General features: G+C 34.7%; 1 protein-coding gene across 3 annotated transcripts in view; it reads right to left on the reverse strand.

Annotated features, from left to right (window-relative positions):
* Window positions 1–587: 587 nt before the first annotated feature.
* CGNL1 (cingulin like 1) overlaps window positions 588–19,215 on the reverse strand; it is a 54,910-nt gene continuing 36,282 nt past the window's right edge. For 2 of the 3 annotated variants that reach the window (XM_033070879.2, XM_033070880.2), the window contains exons 10-19: window positions 18,875–18,979; window positions 15,541–15,693; window positions 14,754–14,924; window positions 12,224–12,385; window positions 11,346–11,435; window positions 5,640–5,723; window positions 4,389–4,513; window positions 3,731–3,839; window positions 2,694–2,857; window positions 588–2,131 (exon numbers count right to left, since the gene is read on the reverse strand). In XM_033070879.2, coding sequence (XP_032926770.1) covers window positions 1,993–2,131; window positions 2,694–2,857; window positions 3,731–3,839; window positions 4,389–4,513; window positions 5,640–5,723; window positions 11,346–11,435; window positions 12,224–12,385; window positions 14,754–14,924; window positions 15,541–15,693; window positions 18,875–18,979 — 1,302 coding nt within the window. In that variant the 3' untranslated portion in view covers window positions 588–1,992. The remainder of the gene's footprint in view (window positions 2,132–2,693; window positions 2,858–3,730; window positions 3,840–4,388; window positions 4,514–5,639; window positions 5,724–11,345; window positions 11,436–12,223; window positions 12,386–14,753; window positions 14,925–15,540; window positions 15,694–18,874; window positions 18,980–19,215) is intronic. The other variant, XM_033070881.2, reaches the window with a different exon arrangement.

The following is a 19,215-nucleotide window of genomic DNA, read 5'->3' on the forward strand; positions in this document are numbered from 1 at the left end:
GATAGAGTACTGGGGATTGGAATCAGTTGCTTGAAGTTAAGTCTACATAAACATGCAAATAAAACAACAAATCAATCACAGCAGTTTCTATGATGCTTGTCAGTACAGTGTAGCACAGGTCTTAGATGAGAGGCTGTTTCTGTGATGTCAAAACAATAATGTCAATACTGCAAAAAATTCCATGTGTATGCTACTGGAAAAGATACAGGATTCAGAGACAAAGTATTACAACTATGCCATTCCTATTATTTCCATATAACTCAAATGATCAAAAGCAAGTTGAAGGGAATTACATGGCAAAGAGTCTGTGTTCTGCTATGCAGGAATATATTTTTGACCTTGCAGGCAGGAGTTTCATTTCATGTGACTGTATGAAAATGGATACTGCCATTGTCAGAACTTTTACCACATCTGCCAGCCTCACTGTCAGAGCTGTTAAATTTGTTGTCTGCAGCAGATTACTTTGTGGGAATAATGGAAGCTCCCAGAAACTTCAGTTCAAAGTATTTTTTACAATTCCATGATTACTTGATCAAATCAATGAACAAGTGCTCGCTAACCTGTAACTGAGGACAAATACTGATAAATAGACAGGACCTAATTATGGTTTATTAACAAAATTTTGTAATAATGCCCGTTCCTTAGAATTCCAGATTTGCAAAGAAGCAAAACCAGTCTGGTGTAATACAAACGGAAAAAATATTTTTAGCAACAAAATAGAGAATGTCTTTAAAATAAAATCTTCAATGCTCTTTCTTTTAAATTTCCCACAACATTTGTTGAATAGATGGATAAGCCAAAACACAGATAATTCTGTAAACTGAAATACAAATATACATTGGCAGATATGGCCATGCACTGCAATGTATCACAAGTAGAAGGCCAAGAAAAACTTAGAAAGAAAAATCAGATTACATACTTTGTTTCCTTGGTGCAATTTCTTGCCAGCAGCATAAAATTTTTGTTTCCATTAACAGATTTTAGCATGTACTTAATTCAAAGAGTACAAGTAATTTTACTGGAACAAGTGGGACTCTTCACAAACTTGCAAGATAAGACGGTCCCAATCAGCAGGCCTGTAACATTCTGCCTCTGGCAGAATGAAATTCCTTTCAAGAAATGAAAGATACCAGGTAATAACTGACAGCACTCTCAACCTTCCCTCCTAAGAACAGAAAGCTTCCCAAATGAAGTTTACAGGGAAGTTGAAGCCAAGCCTCTCTCATCATGCAGATATGATGGTCCTTTTAAAGTTAACAGGCAGGATTAACATTTGACCTCTAATATACAGAACACATACAATAAAACTTAGAGTGGTTTTAAAACGTACTTCCTGGCCCAGGAACTATGAATCTGCTCTGTAATACATGAAATGTACTCATTTCCATTTGTTTTCCTTAGTGAAAACCCAAACATAGCATTCAATATAAACTTAAAGATTTTACATATCAAACTGATTTATATAATATTTTAAACTTTACAAAATAGTACTAAAGTAGTCAATAAAAAGATCAAATTTAAAATATTTACATTTTATACATAATTCCCCCTTACTTACAATTATTAAATAATCTTCAATCATGTCCCTAATTTTAGGGAAAAGTTTTTAATAACTAAAAACTAATTTTGAATTAATATCAGATGGCTTTTTACTTGAAGAGAATTTTAGCAAAGTCCCATTTGCAAAATGAAATATTAACCCCTCATTTTCAGTAGCAGTTTTATATCTATATATATAGTTTTATAATATAATTATAAAATTATATATATATAGTGTTTTATAATGCAATCCTGTTTTCTATAATAAACCGTGGAGATCTAAACATGAAAATGGCACAGTATGGATGGAAACATAATAATCCCATATAATAAATCCATAATAATAATCCCAACTCTTAAATCCCTTTATGTCATTTGGCTAGTAGAATATCCAGTTTCTTGATAATTTATGTTATTCTTCCAGTATTTTCAAGGAATTGCATCTATACTTATTTAGACTTTTGTGTCATCATCTTTTGAGAAATTATTTCCTGAAGGTACTTCACAGAGACTATCACCATCCGTGCTGAAATCATCGTCGTCATCATCATCAGAATCAGCCAACACTTTACTTGGTGACTTTTTCAGTCTACTAAAACAAAAATACACATATTTGCTATTAGAAAAACAAATCTACACACAGAATACTCACACAAAGCTTTAAACATTGACAGGCAGGATTTACATTTTTGAAGGATGTCTCAGTACTCTGGCAGGGGTAGTTTATCATAGACTGTGTCTTACATGAAGGAAATATACACAAGATTGAGCAATCACATTTTCAAACACCTCTAATTAAAGTGGCAGAGAGAGAAAATTAAAGTTTGCACACTGGGATGTTCACAGATGGCTAAGGAAAACTAACACAGTACCTCTCAGCCATTAGGGAAAATTTTACTGCTACAAATGGTAAGAGTGTCAAACACTGCCACTTTTTTCAATTTTATATTCCCTGCCTCAATGATTTTATTCAGTACGCACATCTTGGAAAGAAGGCTGGGACACCTAGAGAGTTTCACAGGTCTGTGTCACACTGTGTGTGCTGATGACAAACTTGTGGAGGAAGCCCTCAGTTTATGGACTACAGGAGCAAGTGGTCAAATGTGTGAGAAGTGGTGTGATACAGAACTGGAAAGTCTGACAACTCATCCTACCTTAATTCTTTTTTTGCAGTGTTAAGCTGTCCTTGCAATTGTTCATTTATGTCTAGTTGCTCTTCAAGTTCTCTCTGAAGTTTCTTTTTAGCATTTTCCAGTCTGTCTATTTCTTCTTCAGCTTCTTCAACTTGACGTTTCATTGCTTTCAAACGCAAACTCAACTGCAATATTTACATGTCATCTGATTAGAGGACTATTTTAACAAAGGAATTTTATTCTTCCAGCATCTATGAGAGGGAGAATAAAGACAAAACTTTGCCAGTGCAGTGACACTGTAAATCCTCTGCTTCAGAAATATCTGAAAGTCACCATTAGACTTTAAGAAAAATAATGTGATACGGTTTTTTTACAAAGTAAAACCAACAACAAGCAAAGAGAGCTTTGGTAGAGTAATGAAGTATTATGTGATAGCAAAAGCTGGTTATCAATTACAACAGAGTACAGTTTTAAGTGTGTCTAAGTTAATCAACTTTATCAGACAGATGCTATAGAATACATTCCGAAAACCCAGAGGATTTTTTAAGATCATTCCTGTAATGGATATCTGCAATTTGAAACACACTTCATTCTCCAGGCAGAATACTAACTGTTGGTTCACGTGCTGAAACAAACCATGTTTTCTAATCAACAAATTCTAGAAGACATTGCTATTAGAACATCAGTGCGTGTTTAGACTTACAGTCTATATTTAACAATAAACACCTTTTTTGTTTAAAGAAAATTTTATGGTAGCAAAACGGAATATATCACTTGTTGGTGTATTTATAGGATCAATTACTGCCTGTTATTTGCTTTATTTCTTAAATTAGCATTGCTTCTGTAGCTGCTTTCTTTTAATGATTTTCAAAATTAATAACAATTTAGTGCTAGACAAAAGTACACAATGCAATGGCAGTTGCAAATATCACTAAATGGGAGTTTATAAACAACAGAATAATCAGAATCTACCTCCATTTGTCTTGCATCTTTTATACATGATGGTTTATGCTAGTAGGATTAATATCAGATATTTGCATATTAATATTTCCATCTACCTGGTCTTTCTGATCAGTCAATGACAGATGTTCATCATCTACTTGCAACATTAACTCCTTCACTTTTCTCTCAAGTCTGCGGTTACTTAGTTGGAAATTGACTCTATCCCTAGGGGAAAAAAAAAACCAAGAGACAAATTTGTAAAAAAGGAACTGAAATACTCTCAATCCTGATAATTTAATTTCTTAACAATCTTCTAAGAATTAAATAAATACTTAGACTCTCTGCTTGGATTTATTAACTCCATGCAATATATTGAGAAATTTGTTCATAAGCAGAAATTACTAAGGACAACTTCTTCTGTTACTACAACATTTAGCAACAAAAATACACTCCTCCAAGAGTAAACAAAAAGTGACCATGAAAGCGGATGTCTCATAGTATAGTTATTATTTCTACGCCTGTTCCTGATATTAGACTTTTATAAAGTAAGGAGCTAGGGAACCGTGTTACACTGTGATCAGTTTTACATTTTAAGACAAACTTCTACTGTATTTGCAATCAAAAAGAAAATTTGCAATACTTTTATGAAACAGTAACTGTTTTAATTTGGTGAAAAAAACCCCAAGCTAATTCTAGTAGAGATTTACTATTAGCAAGAGGCTATAATAACAAACATAAATGTGCATGTTTTGATCCTAACATAACTGGTTTTACCTCTCTTCATTTGCAAGCCGTTCTTCCAGCTCTGTGATCCTTGCCTCCATCTGAGCAACAAGTCCCTCCTTACTGGACCGGTAAGAACCCTCCAGGTGAAGGATTCGGCTCTTCAAGTCCTTGTTCTGTAGTTGGAACACACTTGGTTAATACACACTTGCTCAGGCTGACCAATATCACCTTAACACCAAATTCATGTCTCCAAGAAAACACATCAGTATGCACAGTGATCAGTATACTATTTAGTGAACATGGAATGTCACTGAGATTTTACAGTTTACTACAAACAAATTTTCTACTACTGTGGCTCATTGAAAAGAATTTACTTTTCAGCTTCAGTTAAAGTTTTAGGATTAAATGAACCCTTAAACCTCAGAGAGCTGCAAGCCCCTTCCAGCAGTACTTTTTAATATGCCATTTTTTTTTTTCAAATACTCTGTCAGATCTCTTACAGTCCACCCAATTCTTTTGCAAAATTCTGTATTCTTCTCCTATAAATCACTGGTGTATGGTTACAAGTAGACAAATTATTTACATCCAATACCACTTTACTTTATCAAAGTTATTACTGGGGTGTCCCTCTGCCTTTCTGAACTCTCTGATGTTACTCCTACTACAAAAAGAGCTTGAAAAAGGTTTGTGAAAGGAGACTTTTTTGCTAAGATTTACAGTTACATTTTTCTGAGGCTAGGTAATACAGGTTTTCAATGGGGACCTAGCCAGAGTTGATGGGAAAAAAAACCCCAACAAATGAAGAGTTACATGATGAACAGAAAAATAAAGATTTTTATTACAGAAATTCAAAGCATGATCTCAGGTCTCAAACACAGAAAAAAAGGACAATGACAGGAAGATCAGAACTGAAGTATAAGAACGTACATAGTATGTAACAGTAGGCATTCTTTTTTCTCAAACAATTAAAATGAGATCAATGTCACATAATTGAAGGCACCTAATTAGGTGTGTTGTACTAACATGTTCTCTAAATTCCCATTACAGTCTGTTTGATGATCTTGAGTTTTTAAATAATACTATGACTTGTTGAGATGGCTTTCCTCTGGATCTCACCTAAGGGCTATGATAAGTAATCTTGCTCTCAAAGACCACTGAACTGCAGAAGAATTGTTTACTACTACAGAAGAAAACACTAAATTAAAATCACAATTACTTGAAATATCTTCAACAGTGCTCCTGAAGTACTTGGCAGAACAGCTCCTCTGAAAGTGGTCATTTATAACCAGACATAATTACCTGTCTTTCCAATGAAATCTTGTCACACTCCAAGTCTTGCTTTATAGCTCTTTCCTGAAGTAGCTCTGTCCTCATTTGTTCAATCTATTAGAGAAAGAAGACAGAAATTTTAATAAGAGACTTAAATAGCATTTATCTACACGATACCATGTGTTTGTGTATATATATATATATATATATATATAAACTATATATACCTATACAATAAGCAATGTGTTCTTTCTCAGAACTCAAGACATAGACATGATTTCAAATGAGCTTTAGAGCTACAATCTTGGACAAAAATTCGTGCTTCAGGAAGCCCATGTTATTCCCAGTACTCATTCTAGGCATTTCATACCCACATTGGATATTGTTGATGTTTACCATACACATTCTGTAGCAAGGAACTGAACTCTAAGCTGTTGTAAGAGATACACATCATGTGGCAGGACACTGAGTTCTGGAACATCACATCCATCTTCAAACATCTTTTCCAGTTGTTTTCTTCACACTTAAGTCTCAACCTCTGAAACAGTACCTTACTTTTAAGCTGTTGACTAGTCTAAGTAAAGTTTCTCTTTATTAAACACAAACTGGTACCTGCAGACAAGTGCCTAGAACTCAGTGAAACACTCCATAGAGAATTGCAGTTCTCTGTATGTATAGGAGCAGTAAAAGCTCTTTTTCAACAGACTCTGCTGCATGGTGGATACAAGCATTGCTCCCCTCCCTCCAGTCAATTTTATGTCTGTTGTACTGGAGGGCACCAACTTCTAGATTTGGAGCGTGGGTAGGTTTTGCTTGTTTTGTTGAAAGACAACTTTTTCTACAGTTTCTGTTAATTTTTCCACTCCATATTCAACAACCACAAGGAAGATATATTCCCCATGTGTAAATATGTTAAAAAGCTACCTAATCAATACAGACTCGAGATAAGAATGCAGAATTAGTCTGTTTTAACCTCACTATTGGACTTGATCAGAAAAAAAATTGAGCTCAAAGAAAAATTCTAAACTGCCTAACAGCTGCTACTGAAACTTTGGTGCTAAAGAATAAAGTTTGTAGGGCTGTTGAAATACTTATCTTGCTTCCAATCTTTGAGATTCCCCGCAAATCTCTCAAAATGCTTTTACAGGCACAGCAAATGTTACCACAGCATTTGTGGTTTACACTGCACAGGGCTTACTATGATATATACCATCTGGGGAAAACACTGAATATCTATATTAATTACTGGAAAAAAAAGACTGATAAAGATTTCAGCATTCCTCCCTGCTTTACATCATTTACATATGGACTTATAAACACATCACTCCAGTTATGCAACTCTCAGTTACAGATTTATCTCAGTAAAGGTCTTTCAAAAGTAGTTGGGAACTCTTGCATTAAAAAATCCAAAAGCAATGTTAAGAATGTGAAGGTTAAACAAGTAGAGCAGATGAAAATTTACCCTAGGCCTTATTTTTTAACCACATCATAATATTAAAAGATACAATTTTAGTTAATCATGGTTAAAGGAAGTAATTTGCACTGTTTCTGGAGCTTGGAAATTGATATATGAATACAAATAATGGCAGCAATGCATGTACTTGCATACGTTATGTCACAGGATGGGGACAGAAGAGTAAAAGGCATTCCTGAAAACTAAGGTCATAACAGCTCCTAGAATACCAATGGCAGCACGTGGCTGTGTTCTCAACAGCTGGGTAATTTCTTAAAAGCTCTCATTGTCACATGGAAGCCTAATAATAACAATGTTTTCTACATTATATAATAAAATATTATATACTAAAGTATTATTTTATAGACACAAATTAGAATCACATGTGCACAATACCTGCATTCATTAATGAAATATATGAAAAAAGTTATAATATGAAGAATTACATAGAATTTATTCTGCTGTAATTGCTTTAGCAAGACAGACACAGGAAATTACAGCTAAACTTGTGTTAAAATGAATGACTAATTAAAAATGTAGCTGTTAACTAAAGAAAGGGGTTTTGTTTTATGTAGGAACTTGCCTAATGGACCACTCTGTGGTTCCACTGTGCTCTTACTGTGCTCAGAGGCTGTAATAAATTTGTGCTGTCTTCCCAAGATTCAAACGAAGGAATTATTTAGAGGACAATTATTATATTTCTAAGATGACTGCTGCTGTTGTTGGATACCTCTTGGTAAAAGCAACCTCACAGAAAGGAGTGGGAGAGAGGAAAAAGCTATACCTGATCAGGATCAGAAAGCTACGTGCAAATATATACAAGAGCTTGTTAAAAGAAAAGGGCAGTAGATAAAATTCTTGCTGGAGGAGATACAAATTGCTTTATCTTCTGACATTTTTCAACAGTAAACACAAAATTAATATGCACAAAAGAGAAAAGCAGTTGTCAGCCAAAATGTGCTTGAAGTTCCACGTATTTCACAGCAGTAAGATGCACCAGTTTCAGGTCCTACTTGTTTATGTGCCCCATGGGACTTCATGTTCCATGTTCTACCTTTCCTATATTTAATATATTATAATTGCCTTAAAAGAATAAACTATATCTGCAGCTTAAGGCAACACTTATCACAGCTGGATTTGAAGAATGCTAACAACAAAGAATTGAGAAAAGCAAGTGTATCAGATTTTACAAAGCTTTATCATTTTGTGCCAGCTTTAGGATTAAGAGCAGCTGTTGAGTTCATTACAGTGAAAGCAATTTGATTTGTAATAATAATTTAGATGCCTTCAGTATTGTTCTCTGCAGTATTGTATCTCACAGGTTTGCAGCCCATGTTCCTTATTAATTCCTAAGTAGTGTATATATATACATATACACACACACACACACATATATATATACATGCCTTAGACAATTTCCAAGTATGTGACCAGAAAACCCAATGAGTAATCAAGAAGAAAGCTAAAGCTAAACAAATCCCTTTGATGCTTCAAAATTGAAAACCAATCTTCATATCCAGGCGTCATTTCTTTACTTCCCATAGCCAATGCCAGCTAAAGAGCTCTCCACTGGGAACACTTAACCAAAAGAAAGTGAATAATGCAGGTCAGTGCAATTTTATCCTTATCTATTTATTATAAAATGGTAATGAAAACTAGTCAGTCCATTTCTCACACTTATTGGAAATAACAAGTCAATAGACTCTTGCTTGCATTTTCACAGAACACAAGAACTGATGAGGGTATTGTGAGGATTTTTCAATTATGTTTGCAAAGTCAATATGGCAAGAGATACTTCATTTCACTTGCTCATAGGAAAAAAACCCACTTATTAAAATATGTCCTGTCCCTGCTCACTTTAGACTCAAAGAGCAGCTGAGTGCTCTAGCTCTCCATGTGCGTCTGTGTTAGTGTGGTTTGAACATTTTGGTTTTTCTAGAGTTACTAATACATTATCATTTAAAAACTAATAGGATATGACCCAATTTTTTTCTGTTTCCACTCTGCTGTGGCACTTCTTGAGAACAAGGCAAGAGGAGATGAGAACAGTGTGTCATGCAGCCATTCAGATTCAAAAGGGGGTTTAAATTAAAAAAGAATAACACTTCACGGCAAGTGAAATGTGAACTATTAGTCTTGCCAATATTTGTTCAGACATTCAGCTTTATGTAAAATAGAACCAGTTGTTTAAATTTGTTTTTACTGGAAATTTCAGTATTATAGTTCATTATCAGTATGCTAAAATAACATATTTATAATAATAGTTTTAAAAATGTAGAGGAATACAGATATTACCAAAATAAATCCATTATAATTTCTCATGTCATTATAAATGCTTAGCAGACCCTGAAATACTCTTTAGTAATTTGACTACTTAGTCATTCTGGCATAAAATCAAAACAAAGCAACCTTTGTAACTCATGTGTGAAATGAGAAATTCCAGACCTCAAAATAAACACGCCTTTTACCCATTATGCAACATTTTAGTCACCAAACTGTGTTTTAGGTTTCCATTCAGTTAGCAAATTAACTTTCATAGCAGCTATGACTAAAGTACTTTTATCCCAGGTTTACAACACAAGCACAGACTCCACTATTAAAGGTTTCCTGATTTAACGACAGCATGACCCTACATTATTATAGGTCCTTTACATTCTATTTCACCCACTGACTGGGAGTCTGTACAACATCAACGAAACAATAGCAGAAAGTCTTTCTTACAATCAAATAAAATCTCAGTAACCTGAGTTCAAACAAAGTCATAATGGTGCCTTGGTGCTTCAAGGACGCATGAGAGAAAGCTGAGCTCTAACTCACTTGAAGCTCTCCAGCTGTCTCAGTGAAACACACAATTTCATTGAAAAGAAACAAAAACTAAAACTAACTTTTACTTTCTGTTCTCCCTCTGAAGCTACAGCTATTCAAAAGAATGTCAGTAGGGTTTTTTTCTGGAGAAAGAGAAATAAGAACAGAACAGATTATTGTGGGTACCTCAATGCTAATTGTCCCCTGAGTTTCTAGGAAATTACTATGAGCTGTAGTACTACATGCAGAGTTACAGCAGCAGATGTGCTGCAATGAGTTATGGATCAGTTTCACGTCTTTCAGAAAGCAAAAAATAAAGTAAAAAACATTCTCTAGGCCATGATATTCCAAGACAGTCACATCCCTGTATTTCTTTCCATTAACTATTACAGCATTTGCATGATCCTGACTACTCAGCCATGAATGTCTGGCTACTTTTGCAGTAATCACGCCCTATGCTCTACTTTACCAGCCTTATTATAAATCTTTGTTATAGGACCTATAATTTCTTACATCAGTTCTTTCAGAAATCTTGAATAATATTTTAAGGCCCCTGTCTTCAAACCAATGACTGCCTAATTCTCCTAAGACTCGATAATTTCCAGCTCAATGGTCTCATTTCCAAGAGAAAATTCACTCCAATTCCCCCCACCTGCACAATCACATTACTGAAGACAGAGGTAAAATGTTCCTTTTTTTGAGAGGCCATACAAGGATTCCTTTTTATCTTGACTGAGGCTTTATCATACAGTCTCCATAACTTCTTCCCTCTACTTATCCAAACAAAAATCTTTTCATTATTTGTTTGAGTTACCATGACAGGTCTCACTCAGCTTGGCAAGTATTACTTTATCTTTACATTATCTGGCCCATGAGACACAACCTCATTAATAAATCCTCCTTCCCCTCTTTCTGGGCTATAAACTTATATTGCACTTCTGGAACAAAAGGTTGATGTTTTTATGTGGAAAATACTTTCCAATTGTCTTGCCTTTGATATATCTTAATCAGTTTTTACACTTGTAATGAAAATACAATTTGAAAACTCTCTGTGAAACTGGTTAGCATCCTTGGTTCAGCTGATTTCATTAAATAATTCCACAATTTCCTTAAGCTCTTCCTCTTCCTTCTTTGAAATTAAGAGTCTATTATCCTGAATTACTTTTCAGTATGATTAAAATTGGGAACTTTCAATAAAAAAGACTCTTCACAACAGGCTTACTGGTCTTCAGTCTTTATATATATCCTGTGTCTGTTTTCCAGTTAGAACAACAGGAAAAAATGGTCTGTGATGATGTGGAGGGAGCATACTTAATCATGTTTGTGAACCTTGGGTTTTTTGAATTTACATGCTCTGCTCAAGTATAGCACATAAATCCTATTGCTAATCATTATTTAGTTGATCAATATTGACAGTGATTCTAATACCAGTTTTTCATAGAATCATTAAACAAAAGCTGTAAAACTTGCTCAAGTACCTGTTCTCTGCACCTGCTGATCCTTTCAGACAACAAATCCGAATTATTCTTTTCTTCATCAAGCTCAAGTTCCAGGTGAGACAACTTGTCCTAGGTGGAACAAAGAAAAGCAACCTCAACTTTCCATCCTCTTCAGATTGCTATCAGGGCATTCTTCTTTAAACTTCAAGGACCTGAAGTGTCTGAAAGACTAAGCTTGGAAACTGAAACGCCTCTTAAAGCACACAGCAAAAGAGATGGCAGGCAGATAAGCCTCAAGAGTGAATTTGTTTGACAGAAGTAAAATAAATTTTTTGTTTCATTTTTTTAATCACCCCCAACAATTTCAAGAATGTAAGAGAAATTCTGTAATGTTTCTAAAGACTTTGAGTGTCTGCATTACATTATACATTTGGAAGACAAATTTCTTTTTATCTGAATACAATGACATAGAGATGTTTGTTTATGAAAGTCAAATGACAGCCTAGCTGAACTGAACAGTTATGAAGCCCTGTAACAAGTTAGTCACAATGTTATTCAGAACACTGAAATGAACTGATATCAAAGGCTAAACAGAACTTACACTTCTAAAAACTTTTGAAGCTCTGAATGATGTGTCTAGCAATGAAAATCATGCGAATTTGCAGAAGGTCTAGATAAAATTTTAAAGTAATTAATTAAAATTATGAGAGAAAATTCAAATTTAGGACACATCATGTTACAATAGATATGCTAACAAATCACCTTTAAAATATACCACATTAATTCCTGCAGTAATACCACAAGGATTTTCAACAACACGAAGCTATTTTGATTCCATCCAAGCAGAATCCATGTGAAATACCAAAATTATTTTCATCTCCTCAAGAAAGGAACAAACCCTTAAGAACGTCTTTTACCTCCATTAGTTTGATTTGTCTTGCCCGATCGTCCTTTAAGTGGTTTTTGGCTTCCAGTTCATACTCCAAGCTTTTCACAGTCTGTTCCAGTAACTGAGTTTTTGTTATTGCCTCGTCCTGAGCTCTTTGGTGGTCCCTCAGGTTTTCTTCCATCAGCCTCATCTGAAGCAATAAGATAATGGGAATACACTTCACACTGTACTTTCTATAAACAAGGGATGGCAGTGAAGATGGAATCATGACAGAAATTCCATTGAGTCACTGGTTTTTCACAGTAATTTTTGTTTTATCCACAAGATGGCACCAAGAAAACAAACTTGGATTATGTCCTATACTGAGATGCTTCATGCTACATGTTTTACACTGACAATTGTGGTTTTTAAAATTTATTTCCTTCTAAGACATAATTTTGATAATTTTCTAAATGGTTTTATCTTTGGAACTATTCCTTTCCTTTTCAAACTCCCAATATTTTAGCTTTTAAATAACTATATAGTTTATATGTCTGATGCACTTTGATGACAGCATTTTACCAACATGATTGCAGATTTATATAAATACATATGTATGTATGTATTTATATATGAGAGTATTAGATACTATGGGGCTACCTGCTGAGGACAAAATAACTGTATAACATTAACATAACATTAACAATATTAACAATAACATTATCCAAAAAACCTTCATGGTACTTTAAATATATATATATATAATAAGTGGGAGGGGTTTTAGGTGAAATCATGACCATTCCTTGTGTATGTAATTTAACTTGTAACACATATATAATACAGGATGAGAGGTTTTTTCTTAAACAGCTTCTACATACTTCCTCTGTTTCAAGTGCTTATTTTAGTAATGACGCTTAAATAATGTATTAGTGAATATTCACAGAGTTTGCTACCTACTGCTAAGTCCTGACAGCTGCATGACTTGGTGAACAGCTAGTAAAGTGCAGGGATCTGTACATTTATATACTTTTATATGCATTTAATGTTTGAGAATGACATTGAACTGTCAGCTTTCAGGATGGGTATCTTCTGTGAATCCACACAGAACCCAGAAGAGATGCAGCAGTGAAGAACTCCCCTATTGCCTCACAAGCCTGTTTCATTGTTTAACTACTGGACCAAGATGACACTCGTGTTGCCATGATCATTTCAACCCTTGGTTTTTGATGAAACTCTCAAAAAGGAAGTTTTGTGCACTGTGACACCTAGCCAGGAGCATTTTGATAGACAACAGTCATGTTGAATGGAAGAACTATTTATACTTCTTCTTAAACACAAAGAAGGAAGTGGCAATAAAGACTTTCAATTGTCCTAAATATTTAGTCTTCCAGGAAGTCAGCTGTTTAAACTGCCTTTTCTACATTTTGTTTCCTCTTTTCCAGCTAGTTGCCATACTACATTTTAAAGCCCTAGCGTATTGCCTCATGGAGAGATTGAATTCCACAACTACTACTATTTTGTCCTTTATATACTGTTTGGATTATCTTTTCTCAAACAATGGTTTGTTTTGTTATTTCAATTTTTTCCTCTGTATTTGTTTTGTAACTGTAATAGATAACACTAGAAGTATTTTTCATAACTGCAAACATAGTGTGTTTACACTGTGTAAACATACATTTACATATTTGATATATATATTAGTGTAGGTATCCACATGCAACTTCATTCAACTTAAGAGCTATGTGCTCAAAATCACCATTTTGTCTTTCATTTTTCATCATGTGTCTTTATCCCTTTACAAAGGTTCTCCATCCCTGAATGGAATAAATATAGAAGGAAGATGCAACAATATACAGGAACTACTCTTTCTTCTATTGCTATTCTTTTAAATTTAATTTAAAACAAGTTTTCTAGGGGGAGAGGAAATATAAGAGCTCTAAACTGGAAAAATCCTACTACTAAAACATTCTATACAGAGAAAACATATGTGACCAATGTATTCTCATAGTTTTTCCAACTGGAGAGCAGGTATATGCAGATTTTTAAAAGACTGGATTGTCTTTATGGCAAAATTTACATACTGTGAGGCAGACACTCAAGACTGGTGGATTCCTTGTTGCACAGAAACCTTTGTCATTTAAAGCTACATCTTGGCTCATATGAAATGAGAATGAAGGTTTGTATGTTTGTTTGTTTTTCCTAAATAACTGGTGAGCTTTTCCTAATAAAAAATATTTCTAAATTCTCAATTTTTTCAGTAGAAGGCATTAAAGAGTAGGAGATCATCAATGGAATTCTTGTAATATCACTTAAGATACTTGTAATGCACTTAAGGTGCATTCACTTATCAAACACTGCTTTTATCTGTACTAAACAGGAACCCCCATGTCCCCAGCAGAAATAACATGCTGATCACCACCATGAAAAATCAAAACTCAAAAGCATGCTGAGATCAGCCTCTCATTATGTACATGAGAGTACACAACAGCATGGTAGCAAACATTCATTATCTTGAAAACTACCTGCACTAAATTCTGGGTCAAAGTTGAGAATTTCTCACTGAACTTATGAGTTATTACCTCATCTTGCATTCTTATGTTCATCAGGCGTGATTTTTCTACTTCAATGTTTTTCTCCTTTAATTGCCTCTGCAGCTCTACAAATTCCCTGCGATTTTTCTCCTTGTATTCATCAAGCTGGTTCTGAAGCTCCAGAGCTGATGTTCTTGAGATCTCCACCATTTCAGACATCTGGGCAAAAAGTACATATACAAAAGGTTCTATTGTGCTTAATACAACAAGCTATTTTCTCCCCAGCTTCAGTATTCAGCTCAGTATTTTCAAAAAGAAAATTTCCCAAATAAATTAATTTCTATGCAGAAGTGGGAAAACACACAACAGTAAATTTCTAATAGCATGTGTGGCAAGACTATTCTCTTTTTGTCTGTCAGCAGTTCTTCCAGCTGAGTGACACAATGAACTGCACAGTCACAGTTCTGTATGTCAGTATTAGCTGTACAATTTACACACAGATGGCACAATAAATCTGATGCTGAAATTTTGAGAATCCGCTGTGAAACTCTGAAATATTGCTGTACAGTACATGAGAACTGAACTGGGATCTGGTTTATACAGAACTGGTTCACAATGCCATTTTAGGATAGTGGTGTTCCAATCATCGTTCCAGCCCTGAAAGCTTTTAATAACAGCCTCTAGATTAAAGAAACTAATACTGAACTTTGCACTTTACTTTCCTTTACACGTTTAAAAATATATAATTCTTTACAATTCTTTACAATTTACCAGTTCATTTACTTCTACTGTTAAATACTCAGATTCCTGCAGTCACTTGGGGGTGAACTCATACCTCCTCCTGTAGCTTCTCAACAGTCTTGTTCAGTTGCAATCGTTCATTCTCCATTTCATTCTTTATCTGCTTTAACTGCTCCTTCTGCTGAGTTTCATCTTTTAATTGCTGACTTAACTGCTGTCTCTCCTGTGAAATGCAACGGATGCTCTCCTGCAGCAGATTAAAAAATACATATAATGAAATGTAGACCATCTTTTCTAATGCCTTAAAGGTATGTTACTTAACACAGCAATACTACAGTAATACAGCTGCTGTAAAATTGAGACAAATTTCACTTTTACAATTTGCTAGCTAGTATAGGACAAACATTGATATGTCATACTAGAAACAACTGAATGTCCATTTACACCTCTTAAGTGAAGTATTAAAACCATGATGGAATAGGAATGTTACTACCAACTACCCAAATGCTGCAGTTCCCTCAGTGTCTGCCCATTTAGTACACTATACTGAATTTCAGTATTTGAAATCTGAATGCCCTATAGGACAGCTTCAATGGACAATTTAAGTATAATCCCTAATTTGAGTGCCCTTCATATACAAAAATCCTTGAGCACTTTCCAGTGGAATTGGCCGGTCTGTCACAGTGTAACTGCAAGTCAGGCAAGCAGCCTGTCAGCTGCCAATTTAAAGCCAATCGTTAGTGGCAATTAATTACTTTGAGAAGAAGTTAAAGTGTTATTATATGAAAAGAGAACAAAATGGGGGAAATGAAAAGGACTCATTTGTTTTCACACTAACCTAAAAGATTATTCTGCTATTCCTCTATTTTTTTCAAACAATACTAGTTGAATGCTCTCTTTACAAAATTAGTAATTCATCTCAGCTGATAACCAAAAATTAAGAATGTACTTGAACTTACAATGCTCTGCAATGCTAATTCTAAATGCTTACCATTATCTAGCACAATGAAAAGATAAACTTCCTATTTTTCCACCCATTGAAAGGATCCCATGTTCTGATTGTTTAATTTAAAATGCACCATTACTTGACGCTGCCATCCATAATGTTGGTATAATTATTAGTTTTTAAGATATCACAGTACAATATATGCTATGGTGAAAGGGCATAATAATTAGGTCATTTCCTTTCTCAATAGTACGAAAATGTTGAGATGTATTTAATTTCCTGAAACACTGCCCTACACAGAGGTGGCTACCCTAAAACAGAGGTTAGAACACAACACAAAATGCTACAAAAATATTCCTCATTTGAGCATCCATGAACAAAACTTCAATATAGAGGATGATTTTAGATGAAAACACTAATACAAACCGTCTATTACAATTAAGTGCATACCAGCTTTGACATTTCTGCCTAGAAATCCAGAATGGAGGAGGAATAGACTGGGTTGTTTCCAGTAACTGTTACAGTTCTATTGGTATTGTCACTGTGTTTCTCACACTAGACCACCATTACAAGTAACTTGTGTTATGTAAAAAAGCAAGATGGGACAGTCAGGAATTACATTTCCACTGGGATACACATTAATACAGTGCCAGAGTTTGTTGTCTAAATTGTCAATGATAACACAAGGCCAAATCAACCTACTGCACAGCATTATTCATTAGAACACTCTAAAGACAGAAAGGCTGAATTGTTCTAAACAAAAGGCCTGCTGATTACATCCTGAGGTCTGTTAGTGCTCATATCCGGCAGACAAGAGTGTAGAATTGGAAAGAGGATTAAATTTAGTGTGCCAGAATTTAGACATAAGTTGTGAATAATATGTCAAGACAGACACTCCAGTCACCTTCCCTAGAATTCTTTCATTTGGAGACCCTGCTTGGAGGCAGCATTATTTGGCATGATGCCCTGAAGGATGCATAAACAGGAAAAAAAAGAACACACTTTTCAAACATCTTGACCCAAAGCTAATCAAGATGCAGGAGATGTATATGGTGCATTGATCCACGTTACACAGCAAGGTCAAGTCAGACTGTGACAGAAGGGAGTTCTTAGGGGAGTGTGCTAAATGCAAGCCAGTGATTGTGCAGACTATCCAGACTATCAGTGATACAGAGAAGCAAATGAGGAGAATCAGTGAGGGAGAGCAGATAAACAGATTCAAAATTTAAAAAACCAAAACCAAAACAAAAAACTGACCAAAAGCATCAGATGAAACACTTCTTCATGAAGTCACAAGAAACATCAGCTTAAATGCATCGTTTTGTGGAAACTCACACATATTGTTAAAACCTTATATTCTTGAAGCACATTCAATTTTAAAGACATAAAAGTATTTCTTGCTGAAGTTATTTTTTCTTTTTACTGTAATTAACTGAACCAAGTTGGTTAACAGTGTCTTTCCTTGGCTTTCAATCCTCTTAGAGACAAGTTTTATTTTCAGATTTTCAGAACAGAAACATAAAATTTGTTGTTGAAAACAACAGGGAAAAACATCTATTCAGTTTAAAAAGTGTCACTAGCAATTTACATGTACCTCCCTTTTGATTCTGATGTGTTTGATAGAATCCTTTGAAACTTTAGTTTCTAGAAGTAAAACCTAGAGAATTCTAAACTGATGCTGTTGAAATCAGTCCTTCTTTGGTTCATGTAAAAAGTGAATCACAGAGAAGAAAAATTAGGTTCCTAGCTTTTGCTGACACAAAATATGAGGTCAATCAGAACAGTTTCAAGATTTATACACATTCCACTTATTACTAAACAGATCTGAATTTTCATGCCATCTCAATCACTGCCAACATCACTGCCCGCTGCTCTGAAGCAGATGGATTCTCCACATGCTTAATTTCTGGGTTAACCTGAATGAAAGCATAACCTTTCCTGGACACTGGATGGACTAAAGAGCAAGGTGGAAAGAGGACTTCACTCAGAATTTAAGAGGCTGCAAATCCTGGTAATACATTTTAAATGTCTCTGGCTTGGTGATTAAATATTCCAGTTCCATACAACATTTGCAAACAAAACAGGCTTATAAAAATAGAGAAGCAAATATCAGTCCTGATATTTGTCCATTAACAACATTTTTGTTTATATTCAAGTACAGCTTTTTGTTCTTTTACATATAAATATCTTCATGAGTTGCATGATCATTGAAAAGAATAGACTTATGAAACCTTAGGAAGTTTATTTGGAAATTCATTTCCCCAAAATTTTGCTAGATCCATGGAAATAGGAAAAGAAAATTCAGCAAGAAAACTATTTTAATTTGATGATGCTATGGTTTCAGTACACATTTGAACACTGAAGTGAGTCTAAACTTTATAACAAAGTGTACTTCAAAAGGAAGGAGATGTAATTCTACAGAAAGCAATAGAGACTCAGGTAAACATAAAATTTAAATTATCCCAATTCTTCTTGTTCTTACCTGCATATCTTCTAGCTGGCTTTCCAAAGCTGCTTTTATCACTAACAATTCTTTTCCCTCCTTTTCAGCATGTTTCAAAGCTTCTTCTAATTGTTGCTTCTCTTCCTGCAATATGCAATTCGATACATTCAGAAACAGTGGCCAGGTCTTTAATCTGACAAGTAAACTGAGCTGCAAAGTCTTTTCTGTGAAGTCTTGCCTATCATTGATTTCTCCAGTCCTAAGGTATGACTTGGTTCTACTCTGGTTTTTGATGGGAAAATCTCTCCTACACCTGTCAGCAAACTGAATCCTGCTTCTTGACAATCTGCTGGTTTTCCTCCTCCTTTCCTATGGCACTG

Source organism: Catharus ustulatus, chromosome 12, assembly GCF_009819885.2.
Source record: "Catharus ustulatus isolate bCatUst1 chromosome 12, bCatUst1.pri.v2, whole genome shotgun sequence".
NCBI classification, from domain to species: Eukaryota; Metazoa; Chordata; class Aves; order Passeriformes; family Turdidae; genus Catharus; species Catharus ustulatus.